This window comes from Arvicola amphibius, chromosome 1 (genome assembly GCF_903992535.2).
Source record: "Arvicola amphibius chromosome 1, mArvAmp1.2, whole genome shotgun sequence".
In the NCBI taxonomy this organism is placed as follows: domain Eukaryota; kingdom Metazoa; phylum Chordata; class Mammalia; order Rodentia; family Cricetidae; genus Arvicola; species Arvicola amphibius.
The window spans coordinates 99,859,708-99,882,493 of NC_052047.1; the positions used below are offsets into that span (position 1 = coordinate 99,859,708).

The following is a 22,786-nucleotide window of genomic DNA, read 5'->3' on the forward strand; positions in this document are numbered from 1 at the left end:
CGAGAGCGGCGGGGGCGGTCAGGCTGCGGGACCGGGCGACTACCCGGTGCACCGAGCCAGGGGCCTGAGCGGGCGCACCGCCAACGCAGTCACGTGCGCTGCCCCTCCTCTCTCGCACACCTCCTCCGCGCTCCGCGCTCTCCATTCATAAATTCTCCGCCGGCTCCGCGGCCACCGAGCTCCAGAGCCAACCGGGAGCGCCGTGCATCCGCCACCCGCCCTCCCGCCGCCCATGGGCCGCACGCCCCGGCGCTGAGGTAGGCGCGGCGGGCCCTGGCGCACAGGGCCGGGCGGGGACGGGCGGGCGGATGCGCGCGGCCAGGGGATGGCGACCAACTCCCGGGCCCGCCCTGACCCACCAGTCCTGATCGCGCGTGGCTTCGGGGAGGGAGCGGAGAGTGGGAAAGGCTTGAGCCGCCCTGCACCCCGCGCACAGTCGGTTGCCGGAGAGGGAGCCCGCCCATGCCGGCCCTCGGCCTCAGTTTACCCTAGTAACAGAGCGAGGGCAGTGTCGCCTTGGCCTCCTGGATCCGCATGAACCTGGCATCCGGTCCTCTGCGCTGTCTCGCACCCTATCCTACTGCGGGGGTGGGGGGCTTCCTATAGGGACCCCTTGTCTAGGCTGGCGTCTTCGCTGGCCCTCATGACTCTGCCTTATTCGCCTTGGGTCTCCACCATCTTCCCGTCACTCCCATCACCATCCTTACCGTGCCCCCCCGCCCCCACAGCCTGAATTCATTGCCCGACCTACTTTAGCGCCCCTTGCCGCCGGCCAAAATTGTGGCCTGCCGTTCTCAGCCCCGGAGCGCTGAGGACACGTAACCTCACGGGGGGGGGAGCACAGTTGTTTTATCTGGGTCTACGTCTCCCCCCCCCCAATTTCCTTGCCGTCCAGTCCTAAAGCACTGGCGACGCTGGAGCCTGCGAGCTCTTTTTCGATGGGGTTAGGTATTTGCGTGCTCACGCTCGGTGTGGGAACTAGGGATGGCTAGCCAGAGCGGCTCCTGACACCCCAGAATCATCTCCATTCCCTGACTGAGTCAGGTGGAATTTTGAGCAGCCCCTTCCTGAATGTTGCTCCCCACCCCAACCCGAAACGTGCCCTAGCCTCAGTTTCCCCACGCTCCTGGCAGAGGAACCATCATGGCCGCGGCTCGGGGCGCCCCTGCGGGCGGCCTCCCCCGCGCCCCCGCCCGCCTCCCTCTGCCTGGCAACCCGCCCCCCGGCGCGGCCCTGCGTACCGTCGCCATGGGAACCAGATTTTTCAGGCCAGGAACAGATGAGTGTCTTTTGTCCTTTCCACTCCCACCACTGTGGGGCATGGGGACCATTCCCTCTGGAGTCGTGACTTGGGTGTGTGTGGGGGGTCACTGGTGCAGCCCCTCCCTCAGGTGCGCTGCCTTCAATTCCTTTTCTGTCCCATAAGACTCTGAGACCCGAAGGACACCTGGGATCTGGACTGAATGTACTCTGGGACTTAATGTCCCCTTCTTCCAAGGGTGATTTCCCTTTCCTGGGCATGGCTGGGCTACCTTGCTGGGCCGGCCGCACCGGCCAGCCAGGGAGGTGGCTGGGATGTAGGAGAGCCACTTGTACACACACACACACACACACACACACACACACACACGCATGCACTCACTCCTGCGCACGCGCGCAATGCCACCTTCTATGTGATAAAGATGGCGAAAGAGAGGTCCTGGGAAAAAAGCCCTGGCTCCAGGCGCCCTAGGGAGTGGGTGTGTGTGTGGGGGGGGGTGTGGCTCACATTGCCCCACCTGTCCATGAGTCACCCCAGTGACGGCAGCTGCTGCTCTTGCACGGGGATGATGGGGGCTGACTTCAGGGGCTCCTGTGGGGAGGGGCTGGCAGAGCTGAACCTGAGCTGACTCTATGCCCTACCTGTAGCCTCAAAATGCAGCCCACGGCCACCATGGCCACAGAGGCCACTACCACCGCCACGGTTGCCATGACGACTTCGTGGGACAATACTACCGGTCGCCCCACGGTGGGTGGTGACTCCTGGAAGTGGGGGTGGGGTGGGATAGAAAGGAGCCCTGGAGCCCTGACACATCCCATCCCGTGCACCTGACCCACTCCCCTCAGGCGGAGCCCGACCCCATCTTGGACAACTATGTACTGCTGGTGGTGGTGATGTCGCTGTTCATCGGGGGCACGCTGGTTGTGCTGTCTGGCGTTCTTCTGCTCTGCAAACGCTGCTGGGAGGTGCACCAGCGCTTCAACAGGTGCATGCCCAGGGAACCTCTTTGTGACACGCCCAGGTGGTGCCTACAGAGCCCCACAAGTGGGGATGCCCATCACTGCTCACTCCTCACCTTTCTTACTCAGGGCCATGGAAGAAGCAGAGAAGACCACCACTACTTACCTGGACAACGGCACCCACCCTATACAAGGTGAGGGGCCCGCGTGGTCCGCAGCATCCTTAGCTGCACTCGAACGTGCCTCCCGCCGCACCCCGCCCCTCGGCCCCCTGCCCGCCCCCTCGGGCCGCCTGACGGTCTGTCTGTCTGTCTCCCCCACCAGACTGGGCGCAGTTCGAGTCCGACTCATCTCTGTTTCCTTAACGCCCAGGCGTAGGTGCGCACAGGCGCGTGCTGAGAGCGAGTGAGTGTGTGAGCGGATGAGCGAGTGCCCGCCGCCCCGCCCAGCCCGCCCTGTCCTGCCCTCACTCGGCCCGCGACCCCCTCCCGACCCACCCCTGCCCAGCAGCCTGCCTGGCAGCAAGACACGCGCGGCCCACCCGGGGCCCACCCTCTCTTGACTCTCCTCACAGACCCCGACTGCAGGGGGGAAGACCCCGAGAGCCAGGACACGGAGACAGAACGCTTCCTAGCCACCAGCTCCACCGGCCGCCGCGTGTCCTTCAATGAGGCTGCCCTGTTTGAACAGAGCCGCAAGGCTCAGGACAAGGGCCGCCGGTGAGGGAAGCCAGGGGGAGGTCACAGCTTGGTGCTGAAAGCTGGGGACCCTGGCTCAGTTTTGGTATGGGCTGGCAGGGAGGTAGTAGAGAGTAAGTATCGATATTAAGGTATCAGCTCTGGTTAATGTGTTGAGCACACTGCAGACTGAGGCAGGAGGATTACCGGAGTTATTTTTAAATGTTTATTTATGTGTTTCTGTGTGTTTATGTACACGGCGCTGCAAGTGTCCATAGAGGCCAGAAGAGGGCGTCAGATCTCCCTGGGGCTAGAATTACAGGTGGTTCTGAGTAACCCAATATGGGACCTGGAAACCCAACTCAGGTCGTTTGCAAGAGTAGTAGGTGCTATTAACGCCTGAGCCATTGCTCCAGCTCTGATTGCTGCAAATCTGAGGCCTGACTGGCCCACATAGAAAGAACCATGGCTGGCATGGGTCCATGCATTTCAAGACCTGCCTTCAAAGGGAAACGCCAGGTATGGTAGTGTGTGCCTGTATTGCCTGCCTGTGGCCAGCAGAGGCAGGAGGATTGCTGTGAAGTTCAAGGCCAGCCAAGGCTTGAGAGTGGTACCTCAAAGAACAAAAACAAACAAAAGCCCAAAAGGGGGATGTTGAGTGTGGCAGGAGACAGAGGCAGAGGGTGCTCTGTGAGTTCAAGGCCAGCCTGGCCTACACAGAGAGACCCCGTCTAGAAAAGTAAACAAGCAGTGGTCCCAGTACCTGGTAGACAGGTGGAGGCAAGAGAATCAGAAGTTCAAAGTCATCCTTGAATGGGGAGTAGATGGTAAGATAGATGTTCCGCTAAGGACTGCCAAGAGCTGATTGTCGGGGGTCCCCCAACATAGGTATACCCTGACAGAGGGGGACTTCCACCACCTCAAGAATGCCCGTCTCACCCACCTCCACCTACCGCCCCTCAAGATCGCTACTATCCATGAGTGTGACCCGGGCGAGGCCAGCTCAGTGGCCACACCCCACCCAGCTACCACCCCCAAAGACAGCTTGGCTATTTTCCAGGTAAGGGTCAGTGCTGCAGCCCTGGTCCTCGTCCTGGCCGGCTGGGGTGGGGGAAGTGGGCCCTCCCCTCACCTACTTGTCCTCTCTCAATCCCTCTATCTCACAGCCCCCCGGGAAGGCCCTCACTGGCCACTCAGTGGGTCCCAGCTCCGCCCTGCCAGGTGATCCCTACAACTCTGTGGACTTCTCGGAGATCAGCCCCTCTGGCTCCAGCGACTCTGGGGAGGGTACCTCGGTGAGGAGGGTCCCCTGTAAGAGTCAGGCTGGTGGGAAGGGTGCTCAGCTCCGCTCCAGCCCAGGGAAGAGAACTAGACAGGGTCCAGGAGGGCGGAGCCGGCCTGAGAGGAAGCTAGAAGGGTGACCACAGGCTTAGTGGGGACCTGGGGGGGACTCCCTGCCTGACAATCGTTCCTGCCTCCCCCACGTTCCCCAGTTAGATGCAGGTGCCCGGGGTGCCAAGGCTGCCGGGCCTGGGCCTGAGGCAGCACCTGGGGAGATGGGCACAGGCTCCTCGGGGCCAGGCACCGTGCTGCAATTCTTCACACGGCTACGCCGCCATGCCAGCCTGGATGGGGCAAGCCCCTACTTCAAAGTCAAGAAATGGAAGCTGGAGTCCAGCCAGAGAGCGTCCAGTCTGGACACGAGAGGTAAGGCACCCCAGAGTGACCAGGGGCCATCTGGGTGGAGGCCTGGCAAATGGGCAGGATTCCCAGGGCCTGCATGTCGTCTCCGAGGCAGATGACCATCCTGTAACTTGTGACCCGAGGCTGAGTGTTCACCCCACATTCCCAGGGCGTGTGTGCACTGGTAAGGTGCTCCCCTGGGCCTCTACCAGTCCTTTGGCCTGATTAGAACAGTCACAGGGTCTGCAGTGGGCAAGGCCCTGGCTTCTGCCTCCAGTACCACGTCGGCACTAAGGAGGAAGACAGTAATTCAGAGCTAGCCTCAGCTACGTAGTAGGCTTGAGGCTACCCTTGGCTACATGACTACATGAGAGCCTGCCTCAAAAAAAAAAAAAAAAAAAAAAGGTGGGGGGACAGTATTGCGCTAATTCTAGGATCTGTGAATGGCTGTTTGTTGAGAGACTGTGTGGCCCAGACAGACCTTGAACTCCGGGGGCAACCCTCCCGAGTGCAGGGGATCACAGACACACAACTACCCAGCTAATCCCTGTGCACTTTGATAAGGCCCTGGACAGTTAACAGTTTGGGCTTTTGTGGCCACATTGTCCCATCTCAACCTCTGCTGTAGGAAGTGACTTTCGTGTGCAGATGAATACGGATTTTGCTTTGGTAAAAGCTATTCATAGCCCCAGGATCCAGGGTTGCTCACTGTAGGGAGGACATTCGGGCTTTGCCTGGGTGGCAGTGGCTCCCAGGCACTGGCTTCCCTGTGGGGAGGGAAGGGTGGTTCTAAATGGCAGAGGGGCACACCCCTCCCTTTCCAGACACCACTGTGGGAGCAGGGTCTGGGTGCTAACCCCAACCTGTTTGGTGGGTGGCTCCCAGCCCACCTGGAGGTCTGCCCACTGCCAGTTCCATTTGGGGAAGATCTTGGCTACTAGCCAGGAGCTGGGGCAGTTTCCCTTCAAGCTTCCTAGGCCAGGGCACAGCGTGTAGGTGGCACCTTCTCTCCTTCCTGGCCCTAACAACTCCAGCTCCCCTGCTGTGCCTGCTGCTTCAGCAAGAACTGGGTTGTGCTAGCCACTGGCTGTCCTTTCTCCTGGCCATACCTGTCCAGCCAGGGTGTTCTGTCTGGACTGCTTTCCCGAGGCCTGGACACCTGGACACATATGCCCTCTGCCTCAGTTTCTTCGACTGACCGACTACCGTCCTCCCCCTCCCCTGCAGGTTCCCCTAAGCGGCACCACTTTCAACGGCAGCGGGCAGCCAGTGAGAGCATGGAGCAAGAGGGGGATGCCCCCCATGCTGACTTCATTCAATACATTGCCAGCGCAGGCGATTCGGTGGCCTTCCCACCCCCCCGCCCCTTTCTGGCCAGCCCTGCCAGCCCGCCCCCCACTCTCGGCAGGTATTTTTCAGTAGGTAGACATGCTAAGGGTGGGCCGGTGGGCCCCTGCCCTGCCCCATCCCCCCTAGGTGGCCCAGGGACTGCCCTCCTGGCCCTGTGGACACGAACTCGAGTCACACTGGCCACTTCATGGGGGCCACCTCTCCAGCGCAGACCGGAGAAGGAGGGAAACAGGGAAAGCTTGGGTAAGGGTAGGTGGGCAGTTGATGGCTCCAAGGTCTCCAAGATGGGACATCCACCAGAGCAGGGCAGCGGGCTTGGGCCTACCCTGACCCTGCCAATTTGTGGCAGACTCCGAGGCCTGAAAGGCTCCTCAGTTGTCCCAGCAACCCTTCTGCCTACCTGTACTCCTGCTAAGTGGCCTGACCCCTCACACAAGCCTTGGTGATTGCTTCTATCAGAAGCAACCTCCCTCTCCAACCCAAAAGCAAAACTCCCAAATGCTAAAACCAGTAGGATACAGACAGAGGCAAACTTGGGGTGACTCTTGGCTTCTGTGATTCACACCTGGCCCTACCATCCCATGACCAATGGGTGAAGTAACCATGTAGGAAGAGGTTGGAGTCTAGTTCAGGGTCCATTCCCTTAGGTCCCCTTGCACATCAAGAGAATGTATCTAGGAGTGGCCCAGGCTCCATGAGGGTTCCTCCATGTCCATAGTCCCTAATGCACAAACGTGTGGCCTGGCAGGGCAGGGCAAGGCCTGCAGGCTCTGACCACGTGGGCCTGGCCTTGCAGGCTAGAGGCGTCTGAGGCAGCGGGAGGAGCAAGCCCCGAGACTCCTCCGGAGCACAGCATCAGTTTGGGGCCCGAGCATGCGCAGCAGCAGGACCCACAGCAAGCGCAGGACGCCGAGCATGCACAGTGCAGCTACCGTGACCTGTGGAGCCTTCGTACCTCCCTCGAGCTAAATGCAGCCACTGCATCGGACCACAGCAGCAGCGGCAATGACCGCGACTCAGTGCGCAGCGGCGACAGCTCAGGATCGGGCTCCGGGGGTGGCGGCCCAGCACCTGCCTTCCCTCCCCCACTGGAGTCTCCACCTGCTCTGCGGCCTAAGGACGGCGAGGCTCGCCGCCTGCTGCAGATGGACAGTGGGTATGCGAGCATCGAGGGCCGAGGTGCAGGTGATGAAGCCTCCGAACTTCCCGCTCCAACCCGCAGCCCGCGAGCCTGGCCGCGCAGGCCTCGCCGCGATTACAGCATCGACGAGAAGACGGACGCACTTTTCCACGAGTTCCTGCGCCACGACCCACATTTCGATGACGCGCCACGCCATCGCGCACGGGCGCATCCTCACGCCCACGCTCGTAAACAGTGGCAACAGAGAGGCCGGCAGCACAGCGACCCGGGTGGCGCACGCGCGGCCACACCCCCAGGGGCAGTCCGTCCTGCGCGTGCGCCCTTGCGCCGTGGTGACAGCGTCGATTGTCCTCCTGAAGGCCGAGCACTGCAGACCACAGGTGATGACCTGTCCATTCCTGTCATCGAGGAGGAGCCTGGCGGCGGAAGCGGTGGTTGCCCAGGCTCCGGGCTGTGCGTCGAGCCCGCCGGGGCGCTGCTGGACAAGTTGGCAGTCAGCCTCGACGATAGACTCTTTTCTCCCCGTCTCCCTGAGCCAGTCACCTCCTCCCCGGTGCTGATTGTCGCTGCTGCTGCCCCCACGTCTCCCGACCACAGCCCGGCCTAAGCTCTGTGTACTCCACCCACCTCTCGGCAGCTTCCCTGGTGGCACATGGGGCCGCTGCGGATTGCAGAAACCTGGGGTTGCCGTGATGCGCACGCAGCCCGATTCAAACTGCACACATGCAGTGTCCCATCACTTAGCGGGTCGCAGTGGCCTTCAGAGGTCGAGGCTCCAGGACCCCGGCTCAGCTGCAGGGTGGATAAAGCATTCGGACTCTCGAGTCCTTATATGTCCGACCATGGCACCCAGCCATGGCTACAGAGGCGGGTGAAGCAGGTTCCCTCCATTAGTGAACACGTGCTGGTGATACCATTGCCTGCCATACACTTGCGTGAACCTACTGGAGGGGAAGGGACCTTGGGGCAGAGAATTGAGGAGCTCGCTGCCCCAAATCCATTTACCTCACCATGGTGTGCGCTCTTGCAGCGGGCCGTACCCTCCCTCTCCAAGCAATAACCGCCTATCCCGCTCTCAGCATGTGCACAGGCCCCACCTTGTCCCATTCCTCCCCAAGAGCCTTGGGCTTTGGACACGCGGACAGAACAGCCCAGGCGGCAGCTTCAAGTTTCCCAAGCTTTATTTATTGCCAAAATGTAGGGCAGCCTCGCCTTGAGAGCCTGCCCACTCCCTGCCCTGTGCCCTGTGTGGGTAGTTGTGTTGTCTGGTTGATCATAAATGTCTCTGCATATTCACTCGCTCTGGGTTTTTTCTGCAGGCCACCCCGTGCCCCGCCTGCTCCAAACACCCTCACAGCCACAGCTCAAATCCACTTGTTTTATTAAAAAAAAAAAAAAAAAAAAAAGCAACAACAACAACAACAAAAAAACCCAACCCAAAGACAGCGAGGCTTGCGGGGTGGCATGCGGGCGAGGCCGGCCAGTGGTCTCGACATAAAGTGCTTTCTGGGGCAGTGGTCCACCCTCGGCTCCAATGCCCAGTCCACATGGGTGGGCCGAGAACCGCAGCCTTGCTGGGCACATGCCCGGTAATCCTGGTGACACACTGCAGGTAGGTAGAAGAGGTTACTCAGTACCTAGCCTCTGCAGGGAGGTAGACACTACCATTGGTACAATCATGACTGGTAAGGGCTGTGGTCTCAGTCACCAAACCTCACCCCATGGGACCAGTGGAGCCCTGCCCCAAGGGAAGAGCCAGGAGCACAGCAGACAACCACTGAGCACCAAGCCGGTCTTTCTTGATCCTTCCTGGCCTTGCGCCCACCTGCAGGCTGCAGTCACTGCTGCTTGCAGGCTGAGAGTCGGCGGATCTTGTTGCTGGAGCACGACTTGCGAGCAGGGTTGAAGGTGCCGGGTCGGCCTTCTGGCTTCACCTTGCTGCTGAGCTGGGGCTCTGTGCCATTTACACACACAGCTTTGGGCAGGCTGCGGGTCTGTCCATTTTGACCCACTTCCTCTTCCACGACCTGTCCTGCGGGAAGATGGCAGGTATGGCTTGAGCCAAGGGACCTGGCCAGCCCTGACTGCGCCAGAGGCTGGTCAGGCTATGCTTTCTAGCTTCTAGTGCCATCCCTCAGTGGCTCCAAAGGCCTGTGCAGCCAGGCCCAGCCTTTCCAGCGGTCTGCCCTGGCCCCCTGAAGCACACCCATGCTCACCTGCCTGTCTAGCCAGGATAGCCCAAGCATCAGCTCACAGAGCTCTCCGAGTGAGTCAGGCTCTGGACCCACAACAGGCCCATGGAGATGAAGCACTCAGCCTGGGGGGCTACTAGCTGTGCTGAGCATGGGGACACTGTCCAGCTGGGGGCTACAGGTCTAGCTTTCTCTGCTGGCCTGTCATCACAGTGGGGATAAGTCACCTCTCCCAAAGTTCCTCAACAAGTGGGCAGTCTCTAGCATGTAACTGCATAGCCACCAGGTGTTTGAGATGTTACTATGGGAACCCAACAGCGCCCCCCCCCCCGCCCCTCCTGTATCCAGAGTCCTTCCTTCCAAAACCTCTGATTCTGCCAAGACTGGAGACTGGCAGCACCCACCCTGGCTCTCACTCTGGGCTAGACTGAGGCATGAGGTACGGTGGCTCTGTAGCAGGAAACCCCTCCCCACAAGGCACTGGGTAGGTAGAAGCCCCCTTGTCCTGCAGAGCTGTCCTTAGGTACTGCCACTGCACAGCACCATTCCAGGTGACACGTGGGCCCCACTGGCCACCCAGACACAAGGCAATATCCCCAGACCCCCATAGCCTTGCCTTCTTTCAAACCACAGCCTCCCTGAGGGTCCCAAAGATGCAGTCAGCATCCTAAGTGCATCCCTCCCCCACTGATGAGCTCCCATGGAGGTCCTGCCAGGCATCAGGCATCAGCCCTCAGCTAATACACATTCCAGACAAGGGCTCAGGGTGACGGGGCCCTCGCTATCTGAACAGAAGATGCTATTAGGAGGACTGTGAATCTCGAAAGCGACTGTAGCTAGGGTCCATACCGGACCCAGGGTCCCAGCTGGTACTGCTTCCTGAACCCTCAATTGCTACAGGGACACCAGGGGTCCAGGGGCCTGACCCTCCCACACACAACTGTTTGAAGGGCCAGGAGATGCCTTCCAGTAGGGCTGGCTTAAGGGGCACAAGGAGAAGGGCCCTCAGAGCTCTATCTAGCCAGTGGTAACCTTGGTGCTGAGGGCCTGGCTCAGGCCTTGAACCTGGTGTGTTTTTTGGTACCCTGGTAGGAAGCCTGCCAGGGTAGTGACAGGGAAGGGCAGTCGCGGCAAGCATCCACCTGCAGACACAGTGGACAAAGCTTTATGGAGGACATGGGCAGGGCAGCAGCCAGGGAGCTACACTAAGGCCTCGAAGCCCTCCTCGGGCTCCTCTCCAGGAAGGCCTGCGCCCTGGCTCTTCCACATGCATGTGTCGCATGCATCCTCGCTAAGCCCTGCCTCGGCCGCCTCCTCGACACCTGGGGAAGAAGGCGACATAAGGTCAGGCATGGCGAGGACTGAGGGCCACTGGCCCCTCCCTCACATGGCTGTCTGAGGGCACCAGCCCACTGCCCTCCAGGGTCTTCTCCTGCCACAACTTGTAGCCAGGGAGCCCTTCGCTAGCCCAGAATGCAATGCCGCAGCCAAGGATGGCTCAGGTCAGACTGGACAAGGGAAAGGACAAGCCCCAGAGAGCACAAAGGCACCAGCTCCAGGGTGACCCAAGCTGAGCCAACTCACCGGGCACCGTGAAGTCCTGGGTGTAGATGATGCCATCCTCAATGTCAAACAAGTCCTCATCCTCGTCCTCGTCGGCACGGCCATGCAAGTCTTCCAGGTAGGGCACCACTGTCATACTGCGCCAACGGTCCTTAGTGTCTGGGCTCGGGGGGATGGGCACCAGTGCTTCAGCCAACGGGTGTTTCTTCCGGAACCAGCTGCAAAAGTCCAGGTGCAATAGAGCCATCAGTACTGGGCCCTTGGTGAGAACATTTGACACCTCATAGAAAATGAGACCTACCACAGCCCAAACACCCCATGGCTGCCCTTGTGGGTGCTACATGCTGAGGTCTCAGCGAGGAGTTCAGGGATCCTCACATGTGCACTCACACTAATACCCCAGAAACCACTGCCCACTGATGGCAACCACAGCTCCTCAGACTAGGGTGGACAATCAAGGCCGTGCACCTATAGTCCCACTTATATCAAACAGAGACAGGCTGAAAGCCCTCCCTAGGGAACACCCTGCTGAATTAGTCTCAGCCCAGCATGGAGGTGGCAAAAGCCCTGGAGACAACTGGCAGGGGCAGAGCCCACAGGCCACCTTGGACACAGGGTTCCCACCAACAGAGTAGTAAAGAACAGGATGGAGGCTCCATAGCCTTCCTGCCTCCTGCTGGCCTCCCTGGCTGCACTCCCATGCCGAGATGGTCAGGCTCCACAGGTTAATGGCCAGCTGGGGTCCAGAGTGACACACCCGCTATGCTCTTTCCCATCTACTGCCACATCCTCCCACCATGGAGGAACTGCTGCACCCCTGCCTGCACACCTCAACAGGCAGCAGAGGGAGGGAGCCTGGGATAGGGTGGTGCTGGGGGACTTCACCCCTGCCTGCACTGGGCGCCAGGAGGGAGGCAGAGCCAGCAACCTGCAGACCCCAAGCTCACACAGCACTTCCCCTGGCTTCCGTGACCACCCAGCATCTGCAACCATTGCTCTCATGTGCACTCAGACCCCAGCAGGTAGACACGGCAAGGGAAGCGCTTACCTGTGCTGCCTGATCTGTCGGATGGAGAACCTTTTGGCTGGCTCATACTCCAACATCCCTGTACCACAGAAGGGTCAGTGGAATGGGTGCCTGCCTTCCCCGTGCCACAGCCCCACCCTACCCCACCATCCATCCTACTGGCCTTCCTAGGCCCCAGTGAGACAGCAGCAGGCAGCCTGGGCATAGCACCAAGACCCTCATGGATGGGGCCATCAAAGCTGACGCCAGTGCCACCTGCTGTACAGCCCAGGACACACAAGACCCCTGCATTCTCTGTGCAGAAGCCAGGGAGACAATCCTCGAGACCTCCAGTGCCAGCTGACAGCGACTGTTCTATTAGTCAAGGAAGGCCACTGGCCCCACCCCATTGCCATCTCGGGCCACCTAGGAGCTGCAGGAGAGTCCCGCCGACTCCGGACCCCTCCACAGACCAGAGGCTCTGTCTCTGGCTGTCCTGGCATGCAGGTAACCCACAGTCACTAGGAAGATGCCCACCTCGGAGCAGGTCAGAAAGTGGTGGGCCGCAGTCGCAAGGGATGGTGAAGTCCCCTCTCCCGATGTTCTCAAACAGCTTGTAGATATTGTCTCCCTCGAATGGGTACAGGCCCGTGGTGATGTTGTAGCTTAACATAGGAGGACAGAATCAGTGCTGGCCACACCAGAGACCAGGTGCCCAACTCCCAGAAGGATCAATGTTAACTGGTAGATGAGCGGCCACAGCACCTACACCCACCCTGTGGGGTGGGGTCGAGGGGAAGCATATCCATAGACCTGGAATATCCAACTTGCTGATCACCGTGGACAAAGAGGCCCAAGAACACTAAAGAAAACTCTCAGCTCCCCATCTGCTACAGGGTCTAAAACACTTACAGTGTGACCCCAGCTGACCAGATGTCCACCTTGAAACCTGAGAAGGTGTCAAGTCCATTGGCGATCTCGGGTGGCTGGAAGGCTGGGGAGCCCTGGCTTGTCCGGCAGGTGTCATCCACAGCAAAGGGGTGCAGGGCCTGGAGGGCAGTGAGAGTCAGGGGTGCTCAGGAGAAGTAGCCCAGGAGCCCTGCACACGGTGCCTACCTCGGCAACACCCAGGTCGGAGATCTTGAGCGTGCCGTTGGTGGTGAGCAGCAGGTTGCCCGGCTTGATGTCCTTGTGCACAATGCCCTGGCTGTGTAGGTACTCCAGGCCGTCAATCAGCTGGCGAAAGTACCTGAATGGGTGGGACCGGCTCAGGCCCCACAGGGTCTCAGCCCATATCACAATGCCTACACAAGCCTGCTGTGCAATTTGGTAGAGTCACGAGGCCTAGCCCACAAGGGAACAGGCGTTTGGGGTTCAGGTAACAGACATGATAGTCAGAAGGCCCATTAGAAATTACATGGGGCAACTACAGACACTGCCTAGGCCCAGGGTACCAAGCCTCCCCTCTGGCTTAACCTCTTCCCCTTCCCTTGATTCTGTGTCAACCAAGGGATCGTAACTCTGCTGAGACTAGGAGAGATGGCCAGGCCTCAGAGTCAGGCTCCACAGGGCAGTGGGCCCACAGGGCCTAATAGGAAGGTGACCCCAAGCACACTGGCTGGGCTGAAAAGTGGGGGCCCAGAAACATCTGGGTTTTACTGACAATGTGGCTGACAAGTGCCACAGAAAGTGTTGGCTGCTCCTCCTGCACCTAGCAGGGCACTCACCCATGGGCCTGGCACACAGGGAAGCGCTTCTCCGGCACACTGTCCAGCATCTCCTGCATGCCACACACGCAGTACTCCATCACCATATACGTAGGGTGCTAAGGAAAGCAGCACACGCCAGGCTCCAGGAGCCCTGCTCCTAGCAAGAGTGGTCTGGGATGCCCTGAAACCCGATGACAACTGAGACACTGCAGACACTGCTGAGGGTGCAGGGCCCTGCTGGGTCAGCAGACTGCTCCTGCTCCTACCAGTACTCAGAGTCCACAGGGCCACTGCACTACCTTGGTCCACATGGAGTCAGCATAGCATACAAATGGACCAGAAATGGGATGTCTACTCATCGCCCCAGAGTGGAAGGGGTGCCTGGGAGTCTGGGCTGCAGCCAACTACAGGGCACTCGGCTCTCCATGTGCTCCCAGGACTGCCCAGATGCAGAGCAGGCGGTGCAAGCTCTACCCTGGGAAGGGGCAGCAAGGGAAACCATTAGAACGGAGGCAGTGCCAATGCATGTAGGCTCCAGAAACCCGAGATCGTGCCCAGCTCTAACCACAGTGGCCAGACCAGACTGGCATAGGTTAGGAGCTTCACGCCCCGCTCACCCTGTCTGCTAAGTTGCCAGGCATCACAGGACAACACACGAACTGAGCTGCAGTCAGAGGTCTGGCTATAAAGGGTTTCCACTCCCTACCACACACAGGGACCACCTCACCCCGCTCCACCCCACAGGATATATCTTCTGCTTCTCCTCATTGTACAGCACGTCCACCAGCTGAATCACATTCCGGTGCCGCAGCCGCCGCAGCAGCTGGATCTCCCTGTAACAGAGGACACTGCTCAGCCGGCCTTGCCTGCTGTGAAGCTGCCCATCTGGGAACACACTGGACATGGGGTGGGAGTGGGCGTCAAGTCTCCTGCTTGCCTTTAACACCTGGCTCCATCCCAGGGACCATCAGGACACTGAGACTGCTTCATAAAAGCAAAGCCCCATGTCAAGTGACAAAGGCTCAGCACCTAATGAGCTACGACAGGGCCACAAGAGCTTCTCCCAAGCACTATTCCACCTCATGACCTGGATATCCCCCCAGCTGGGCTGAAGGAAAGTTCAGAGACTGGCAGCAGCAGGAACGGCCACCATGGTGCCAGCGAGGAAAACACTGGCCCCACATGAGAACCACTGTGCAACAATGGGAGCCACCAGCCAGTCACAGAGGCTCCCCTTAGCTCAGGTCTGATGCCTAGACAGTAACACAGCACCCCAACACCAGAAGTTCCACCACCACGTGCATACACGGCACCCATCACAGTCTCACACACAAACGCCCCCAGCAACCAAAAGGCACAGGCCAGGGTCCACACATTGATAAGACACATAATGAAGCATCATACCGGTGTGAATAGAAACAAGGCTCTGACGCCTGTCAATCATGCCCTATGAGAGACCCAGGCACAAAAGGCCACACAGGGTGTGCCTTCACAGAACAAGTGAATCCAGAGGCAAAAGGGTTTGCTGGGGCCCAAGAGTATGGCTAGGGTGGATGGCTCATGGGGGCTGTCTCTGGAGTGAGGGAATGCTGTGGAACTAGACAGTGGGGACAGCTACACTATGCACAGTCTCCTTGAGGCTGCCATGCCGTCAAGGAGTGAGGAAAGCACGAGTCTCCTCTCCAGTTTGGTTTGTACCCTCACCAACAAGTTCAGCAGGGTGGAAGCACCCGCTGCTCCCTAGGCTGCCCCACCTCTTCCAGAACTCTTCCTAGAGAGTCCACTGGGCATTCCTCCTATGCTCTGTTCCAGTCACAGGCTTGGTGTGGAGGGGCCTTGGGAGCAGACGCGCTGTTGAGTGACATGCTTTCACCCCGGGTCCAAATTCAACAGTGCCCACTCAGGCTGGCAATGCTATTTATGGAGCTGTTCTGTGTTCCTAGCCTGATGGACACTCAGGGCCTCGAGGGGCATGATGAGGCCAGTGAGACACAACTGTCCTTCTTCAACATGGTACAAGAGGTCCTGGAGCTCAGTCCTAGTACACTTTCTATCTCCAAGGGCCACAAACATAAAAGAGAAACCACACAGGTTGGATGCACAGCCAGAGGGCACTGGTGTTAGAAAGCCACAACACTCGGTTTTGGGATTCCCAAGAAGCTATTTCAATATGTCTGGACCAGTGCTGAGATGTAGCATGACCCAACCACCAGACCCTAGCTCCCCACTTCCACACTGAGTTCAGGCAGTCACTGTCGCTTTAGAATCAAGGCTCCCACCCTGACCCCCGCACACCACAGCAGGGCTGTTACAAAGGCAGGGCTTAAAGCCCATTAGGAAGGTGAGAGCGGAAGCAGATGCCATACCCAGCACATCAGTGGGTACCACTGTGACAGACGCCAATGCTCCAATCAAGACAGCCCACCTGGACATACAATCTCCTGGGTGCTGTGCACAACACGGCCACAGAAGGAAGAAGTGAGAAGCGGAGGCCCAAGCATGAGGCCATGAGCTCCCAGGACAGGACAGCACCCCCAGTTCAGGCTTGGGGTCACCCTTCAATAGAGGTTAGGCCAGCAGCTGGTACACACACATACATACATGCACACATGCATATGCATGTGCACAAACCAATAAAGGCTGGCAACATTCCACCTTTCTGGATATAGCATCAGCTGCCTTGCGGAGGCCGGCCACAATGCCTCTCTGCAGCTGAAACCCTCCTTTCTAGGCACCGCGCACAGGCCATGCTCTTCCTGGGGGAATCTGGTGCTGGGCCAAGTCCTCCACATTCTCCACACCTAGAGCTTCCCCAGTGATGAGACAGCCACTGCTCTCCAACATCCCCCTGTACCACACAGTGGCTGTAGCTCCAGCCCTTGTCCAGTAGCCCCAACTCAGGCCATGACATATATGCACTGTGCACCCAACAGTCTCCAGTTGAGCCCTCCTGGAGCCCCATCCCATTTCCAGCTAACAGAGCACACCTGCAAGGGCAGCAATGAGCCACCACCAGCCTGGCTCTGCAGGGCCTGGGGTGAGCACTGGTAGCACCCCTCCAGTCTTGAGTCTTGAGCATACGCCCACTGCGGATTATGTACAGCAAAACGAGGAGGCTCCTTCTCAGGGATCAAGTAGCTTCACCAACGTCCTCAAGACCCCTAGCACTAAGAACCTGACCTCCAAAGGTCCATCAAGTTCCTGGGCTTGGTGTCATCTGTGGGGTGTGTGCTTGCAGGTCACTGGACCCCAGCACTCTTCCTGTGACTTCAGTCAACTTAACATGTTCCAACTTCCCCTCAGTCTCCTGACCAGGGCACCCTGCTCTGCAGCCTACACCATGAGTTTGAGGCCACCCTGAGCTACACTCATAGCAAAACACTTTCAAATAACTAAGGGTGGAGAGATGGCTTCCGGTAACCCAGGTTCAATTCCTGGCACCTACACAGCAGCTCACCACCACATGGAACTCAAGTTCCAGGAGGTATGAGATTCTCTTGGTTTCTCCAGGTACTGTATGCATTAGGAGCACAACACATGGGAAAAACACTCATGGACATAAAGTTTTTCTTTTTGTTTTTTCGTTTTTTTTTTTTTTTTTTTTTTTTTGGTTTTTCGAGACAGGGTTTCTCTGTAGCTTTTTTAGAGCCTGTCCTGGAACTAGCTCTTGTAGACCAGGCTGGCCTCGAACTCACAGAGATCCGCCTGCCTCTGCCTCCGGAGTGCTGGGATTAAAGGCGTGCGCCACCACCGCCCGGCTGTTTTTCCGTTTTTCAAGACAGGGTTTCTCTGTGTGGCTTTGGAGCCTGTCCTGTATCTCACTCTGTAGACCAGGTTGGCCTTGAACTCAGAGAGATCCACCTGCCTCGGCCTCCCAAGTGCTGGGATTAAAGGAGTGCGTCACTACTGCCAGGTTATAAATTTTTAATAAAAAAAAAGCTTACTGCCTGTAAGAGGCTCCTTGATCTAATGCCTAAGGCCATAACCAAGCCAGCCCCCAGCAACCACTCCTACCCACAGGAAAGTACTTGAGGGCAGGAGGCAACCTGAAGGCCCAGGGAGATTCAGGCAAAGCAAAGGCCCCGCCCTCTGGCTGCAAGCTCCTCCTACCCCCAGAGCTGCAGGGCTTAGTGCCACCCACCCCATGTTCAGTGTTTCTTGTTAAGTAACCAAGAAAAGTAGGAAAGGAGAAGGAAGTGGGCATGGTGATGCACACACACCAGTAGTCTAGAGTAAAGCAGAGGCAGCTCCAGGTCAGTCTGGGCTACAGAGAAAGCCCCTGCTCAGACATAACAGAAAATGACAGCTAAGAGAAGCTGGTTGAGCAGTGGCAGGAGAGCAGACAGGAAGCAAGCTGAGCACGGGTGTGTGTGTGTGTATGTGTGTGTGTGTGTGTACATGCAGGGGAGGAAGTGCCTTCCGCTAGGTCCCACCCAGTTCCTCTTGGGCAGCTTAGGCAAGGCCCAGGCAGGATGCATAGTCCTGCTCTCTGGCTAACTATCCAAAGCTGAGACCACAAACTTGCTAGAGCTGACAAACAGCAGGACCTCAGCCACAGGCATCCCAACACCAGGTGAACTAGGCCCCCAGGGAGCGGAGCAGTGACAGGGCAGCAGCCCTGAAGGAGGAAGGAGAGGCAGTAAGCACAAGAGGTGCAGTGTCCTCCACAGCCGCAGCAGATGCCCAGAGCACTCCACCCATAGTCCAGTGTGCTGACTGCCCAGCACTGGCTCTGTGGACCAACAAGGCTCCCTCTCTTAAAGTATCACTTCCTTGAAGAGAAAAGTGGCTAACAGCGGATTGGGGAGATAGTAAATCTTTGTTTGTTTGTTTATTCAAGACAGGGTTTCTCTGTTAAACAGTCTTGGCTGTCCTGGAACTCACTCTGTAAACCAGGCTGGCCTCAAACTCACAGATCCACCTGTCTCTCCCAAGTGCTGAGATGAAAGGCGTGCACCACCACTGCCTGGCCTGAGATGGTAAATCTTTTTGTTTGTTTTGTTTTTCTAAACAGGGTTTCTATATTTAGCCCTGGCTGCCTTGGAACTCACTCTGTAGATCAGGCTGGCCTCGAACTCACATTGAACCACCTGCCTTTGCCTCCCAAGTGCTAGGATTAAAGGCTTGTGCCACCACTGCCCGGCTAAGACAGTAAATCTTGACAAGAAGCACAAGGGCCTGAGTTTGATCCTCCAACACCCAGAAAGACCTGACTGTGGCGGTGCACACTGTGCGCACATCAGCCTAGTCACCTGGCTCCAGGTCACAGTCTGAAATAAGGAGGACTGCACTGGAGAGAGAACGCCTGTGGCTGACCTGTAACTTCTACATGTACATACACACATGTGCACAAATTCACACAGGAAGTGACCCATAGGAGGCCATGGTGTAGGTGAAGGTACACAGGCCTCCTCACAGCATGGCTCCTCAGGCAGACAGTGGGAGCAGCTTGTCAAGTGTGCTCTCAATGCTGTGTGAGCTCAAGGTTGGAAGCCGACAAAGCCCCGGGGCTCTGCTTCCCACCTCGCTAGCATTCCAACTAGGTGCAGTTCCCGTGGTAGGGCCCGCCAGTCACCATGGGGTGGCCTCCGATTGTCCCTGGAGAGCCGCCAGCTGGACAGGGCGGCAACACTCAACAGTTGAGCGCACTGCCCACCCTCCCATCCCAAGTGGTCAGCCGCCAGTCAGCACAGACCACTCTGAACAAGCAGGTGCTTTCTGTCCCCAAGGAGAGCTGGTGGCCAGGCACTTTGCAAAGGACATGCAGCTTGGCTAAGCATGGTCCAACTGCCAAGACCTGGCTTTGGAAGAGTCCTGTCTGTGCCACATGGGGGTGGGGTGGCTTCCTCAACCATCCCTGAGGGCACGTCTCACAAGTACCTCCATTCACAAGCAAAGGGCAGCAAGGCTCCAACCCAGGGGCCACACCCACATGAAGTCCCACAGTAAGTTAGGGCAAGGCACCCATAGCACACTGAGAAGGTCTCTGCAGCCTTCCCAAAGGAGGCGCCTTGGCAGGCATGCATAGTGTCCTACTGGAAAGAGAAAGCTTTGCACGCAGACTGGGTAAGAAGGTTCTGGACACTTCACCATGAGAGACAACTTGAGTGGAGTTTATTAAGCTCCTGAAAACAAAGGGGCCTTTCTGAAAGGGCCAGCTGTCAGCCAAGCTGCCCCTTGCAGGCTGTGACTGTGGTTCATACAGGCAGGCGCCCACAGCCGCAAGGTTCCTGCAACACAAGACACTTAGGCAACAGGGCTACACCAGCACTCCATCGCAGACACCTGGCCTTGGGTCATGCCATGTGAGGCTCTAGGTACAGGGCAGTTTGCCAGACAGTCTGCAACTCTGGCCTCAGTTTCTCCTGGCTTTTGTCTTGTGTGTATATGCATGTACCATAGAATACACGTGGAAGCTGTGTTTGCTTTCACTGTGCGGGCTCCAGGGCCTTCACCTACTGAGCTGTCTTGCCAAGCCCAGTTTCCCTTATGAGAACAGGTTTTGCTAGCATCCCTGGCTGGTCTAAAATCTGAAGCAATCCTTCTGCCTCAGTCTCTCCAGCATCAGGATGACAGGTGTGTGCCTACCTGCCCAGACCAATTCCCATTCCTGAGGAACAGTCCAAACTCCTTAAAGCAATCTAGCAATCTAGGAGCTGGTGGCCTTCAGTAAACTCCAATGTCCCTCTGAGCTCACTCATGACACCTGTCACTCACATGCCTCCCCACTAACTAAGGTGGAGCCATTTTAGACCTATGAACCAATTTCTCTCACCTGAACCCACCTGGCTCTGCAAGCCACAACCTGAAGCAGCGTGGAGCCCTCAATCACAGGCGGAGACAACACACAGGTGTGCCATGCGGACACGGAGTGCTGCTGACCTCAAGCCAAGGTCCAGTCAGACACAGTGGGCCCCTAAGGGCCCTGAAGGCAAAGGGGGACTGAAGACCTAGGAGGGGCTGCTTGCCGCGGGAGACCAGCAGGCACCACCCAGAAGTGAGGTGAGCACTACAGCACCTCCACCTTCGGAAGACAGTGATCTGGAACCAGGTTTTCCCCAGCTCAGGTCTCTGGCCTCTAAGCCACTCCCACCTGGAGGAACACCCCCCAGTCCCGACCAGCCCAGGACCACTCCTACACAAGAAGCCAAGCAGGTCTCAGGCTAGACCAGGCCACCAACCGGGTGCACACCTCCCCGTGAGTACCACTCAAGAGCAGTGTCCTGCTGACAAAAACAAGGAGTTCCCAGCCTTTCCTGGGACAGGACCACAGGCAAGGTCACCAGTCAGGCAGAGAGGTCCGGCCAGTGCTGGCCCCAAGATAAGGCCCCTTCTTGGAAGTCAGTAGGTGAAGTTTCCCAAGTTCCGCCAAGCCCAGCAAGTGATCAAGAGTCCCCACAACCCAGAGACGCCAACCAGGCAGGACACCGCAGGGACCCACGCCAACACTGGCTAGTTACCTCCTACCCCTGCCTCCCCCCTCAGCCTGTGTTCACCATTATTTTTGGGTTCCCTCTGACTCTGTAAACAAACTAGCCACTCGCCTGGCAACGCCCGCCAAGGAAGCCAAGCTCGGCCAGCGCCAAGACCCGGACGAAAGAAGTGGATTGGGTAAGCGGAGTCAGCCACACGACCTCCCCTTAGGGCAGTCTGGAGGGCTACCCCAGCACTCTGCACGCGGGGAAGCTCAGGGATAGAGGAGACAGATGGACAGTGGGAGGGAGGGGAGAGGAAAAGTAGGAAGGAAATGAGAAGGGGAAAAAAGAGAAGACCCAGGAAGTAGAGAGGAAGAAGAACCGGCCGCCCAAAAGCTCAAGGCAGCGCCCGAGCCGGCCCCAGGCCCTTGGCACCTACTTCTTGACGTTGGCCTCGCCATTGGGGATCCTGCGCAGCTTTTTCTTCTTGAGGATCTTGACCGCCCTGCGGCACAAGGTCTCGGAGTCCAGCACCTCCTTCACCTTGCCGTACGAGCCCTCCCCGAGCAGGTCCCCCATCAGGTACTTGCCGATGAGCTTGGCGCGCTTGCGGCGCGGCTGGTAGATCACCTCGGTGGAGTCGATGCGGTGGATGAAGGTGTCCATGCCCACCGACATCAGCTCGCCCTCTGGGAACAGACCCAGCGGCTGGGGGTCCGCCACGTCCATCCTGGCCCAGTCTTTGTCCTCGTCCCCTTCGGGGATGTCAATTCTTTTCGAATTCGAATTCCACCCCACCCCCCCGCTTCTTCCAAATGTTCAAGAAGTAAAAAGAAAAAGGGGAAAAAAGAACGACCTCCCCAAACCTCCCGGTCCCCTCAACCGGGTCCACGTCCCCTTCGCGGGAGCCAATTCTTCACTTTTGATTTTTCCCCCCTTCTTCTAGATGTTCACGGAGCAGAAAAGAATAAAAATATGAAAAAATTAACGAGCCCCCAACCCTCGCGTCCCCCAAACTCGGGTCCCCGGGGACGCTGCTTCGGAAGGAGGCGACGGTCCGCCGTCGCGGCTCGCGGGCCGCTAGGTCATGGTCGCCACTTGGGCCCCGCGCTCCGGCGCCCAAGGCGGCAGCACCGAGGCCAGTCCGAGCCTTCCATGTCCGGCCCGCGCAGACGCCCCGGGAGGCCCCTTAGTTCCGCGACTCCACCCGGACGCGGGGCACCGGGACACCCGCAGGCCGCGGGCACCGAAGTCGGGGCAGGGAATCTTCCGGAGACCGACGGGGGGAAGCTCACCCCGGGCGGCGCGTCCCCCTCGCCGCCGAGCCGCCGCGCGACAGGCAGGAGGCCGGAGCGGCGAGGGGGGAAATCGAAGTCCGGGCAGGAAGATGCCGCCCGCGAGGAAAACTCCAAGCCGGCGGCACGTTCCGCGGCGCGCGCCTCACTCTCGGACGCCGTGAGCCGCCTCCCCTTTCCGAGACCGACACGCCGCCGCCATCTTGTTTACCGCCCTGCGCCGCGCCGTCGTCGCACGCCTCAACGGCGGACACGCCCCCTCGCAGGCCTAACGTGCGCGGCCGTTGGCTGTAGCCTTAAGCCCCGCCCCTCGACCCCTCCTCGATCCCCAACGCGGATTGGCCTATTTGGAGCCTGTGGGCGGTCAATGTCAGCTCGGTTCCGCCCCAGAAAGCGAGATCTACGTTCTTAGTGGTCGACTCAGACGCCCGTCAATGGGAATTAGAGCCAACTAGCGACTGTAAGGGAGCGACCCGCCCCTCAGTGGGGCTCCAGAGGTGGGATTGGTCATCGCCAGTGTGTGGGGGCGGGATCT

General features: G+C 58.6%; 2 protein-coding genes across 5 annotated transcripts; one reads left to right on the forward strand and one right to left on the reverse strand.

Annotated features, from left to right (window-relative positions):
* The first annotated feature begins 128 nt into the window (after positions 1–128).
* Positions 129–8,459, forward strand: LOC119813295 (CACN subunit beta associated regulatory protein). The gene is made up of 10 exons (XM_038328539.1): positions 129–257; positions 1,909–2,008; positions 2,107–2,246; positions 2,350–2,414; positions 2,795–2,939; positions 3,786–3,957; positions 4,064–4,192; positions 4,391–4,604; positions 5,808–5,988; positions 6,727–8,459. The coding sequence occupies exons 2-10, from the start codon at positions 1,916–1,918 to the stop codon at positions 7,676–7,678; spliced, it is 2,091 nt and encodes a 696-aa protein (XP_038184467.1). The 5' UTR covers positions 129–257; positions 1,909–1,915; the 3' UTR covers positions 7,679–8,459.
* Positions 8,231–22,489, reverse strand: Stk11 (serine/threonine kinase 11). 4 transcript variants are annotated; one of them, XM_038328491.1, is made up of 10 exons: positions 21,396–22,489; positions 14,291–14,374; positions 13,560–13,649; positions 12,949–13,081; positions 12,745–12,881; positions 12,370–12,497; positions 11,875–11,932; positions 10,848–11,044; positions 8,897–9,098; positions 8,231–8,677 (listed from the first exon to the last, which is right to left on the reverse strand). In XM_038328491.1, exons 1-10 carry the CDS (start codon positions 21,683–21,685, stop codon positions 8,365–8,367), a joined length of 1,632 nt encoding a protein of 543 aa, XP_038184419.1. In that variant the 5' UTR covers positions 21,686–22,489; the 3' UTR covers positions 8,231–8,364. The 4 variants fall into 4 exon arrangements, with proteins under 4 accessions (XP_038184419.1, XP_038184444.1, XP_038184437.1 ...); XM_038328516.1 differs by having other exon boundaries at positions 8,541–8,677; positions 8,897–9,103; positions 21,396–22,487; XM_038328509.1 differs by lacking the exon at positions 8,231–8,677 and having other exon boundaries at positions 8,778–9,103; positions 21,396–22,487.
* Positions 22,490–22,786: the final 297 nt, after the last annotated feature.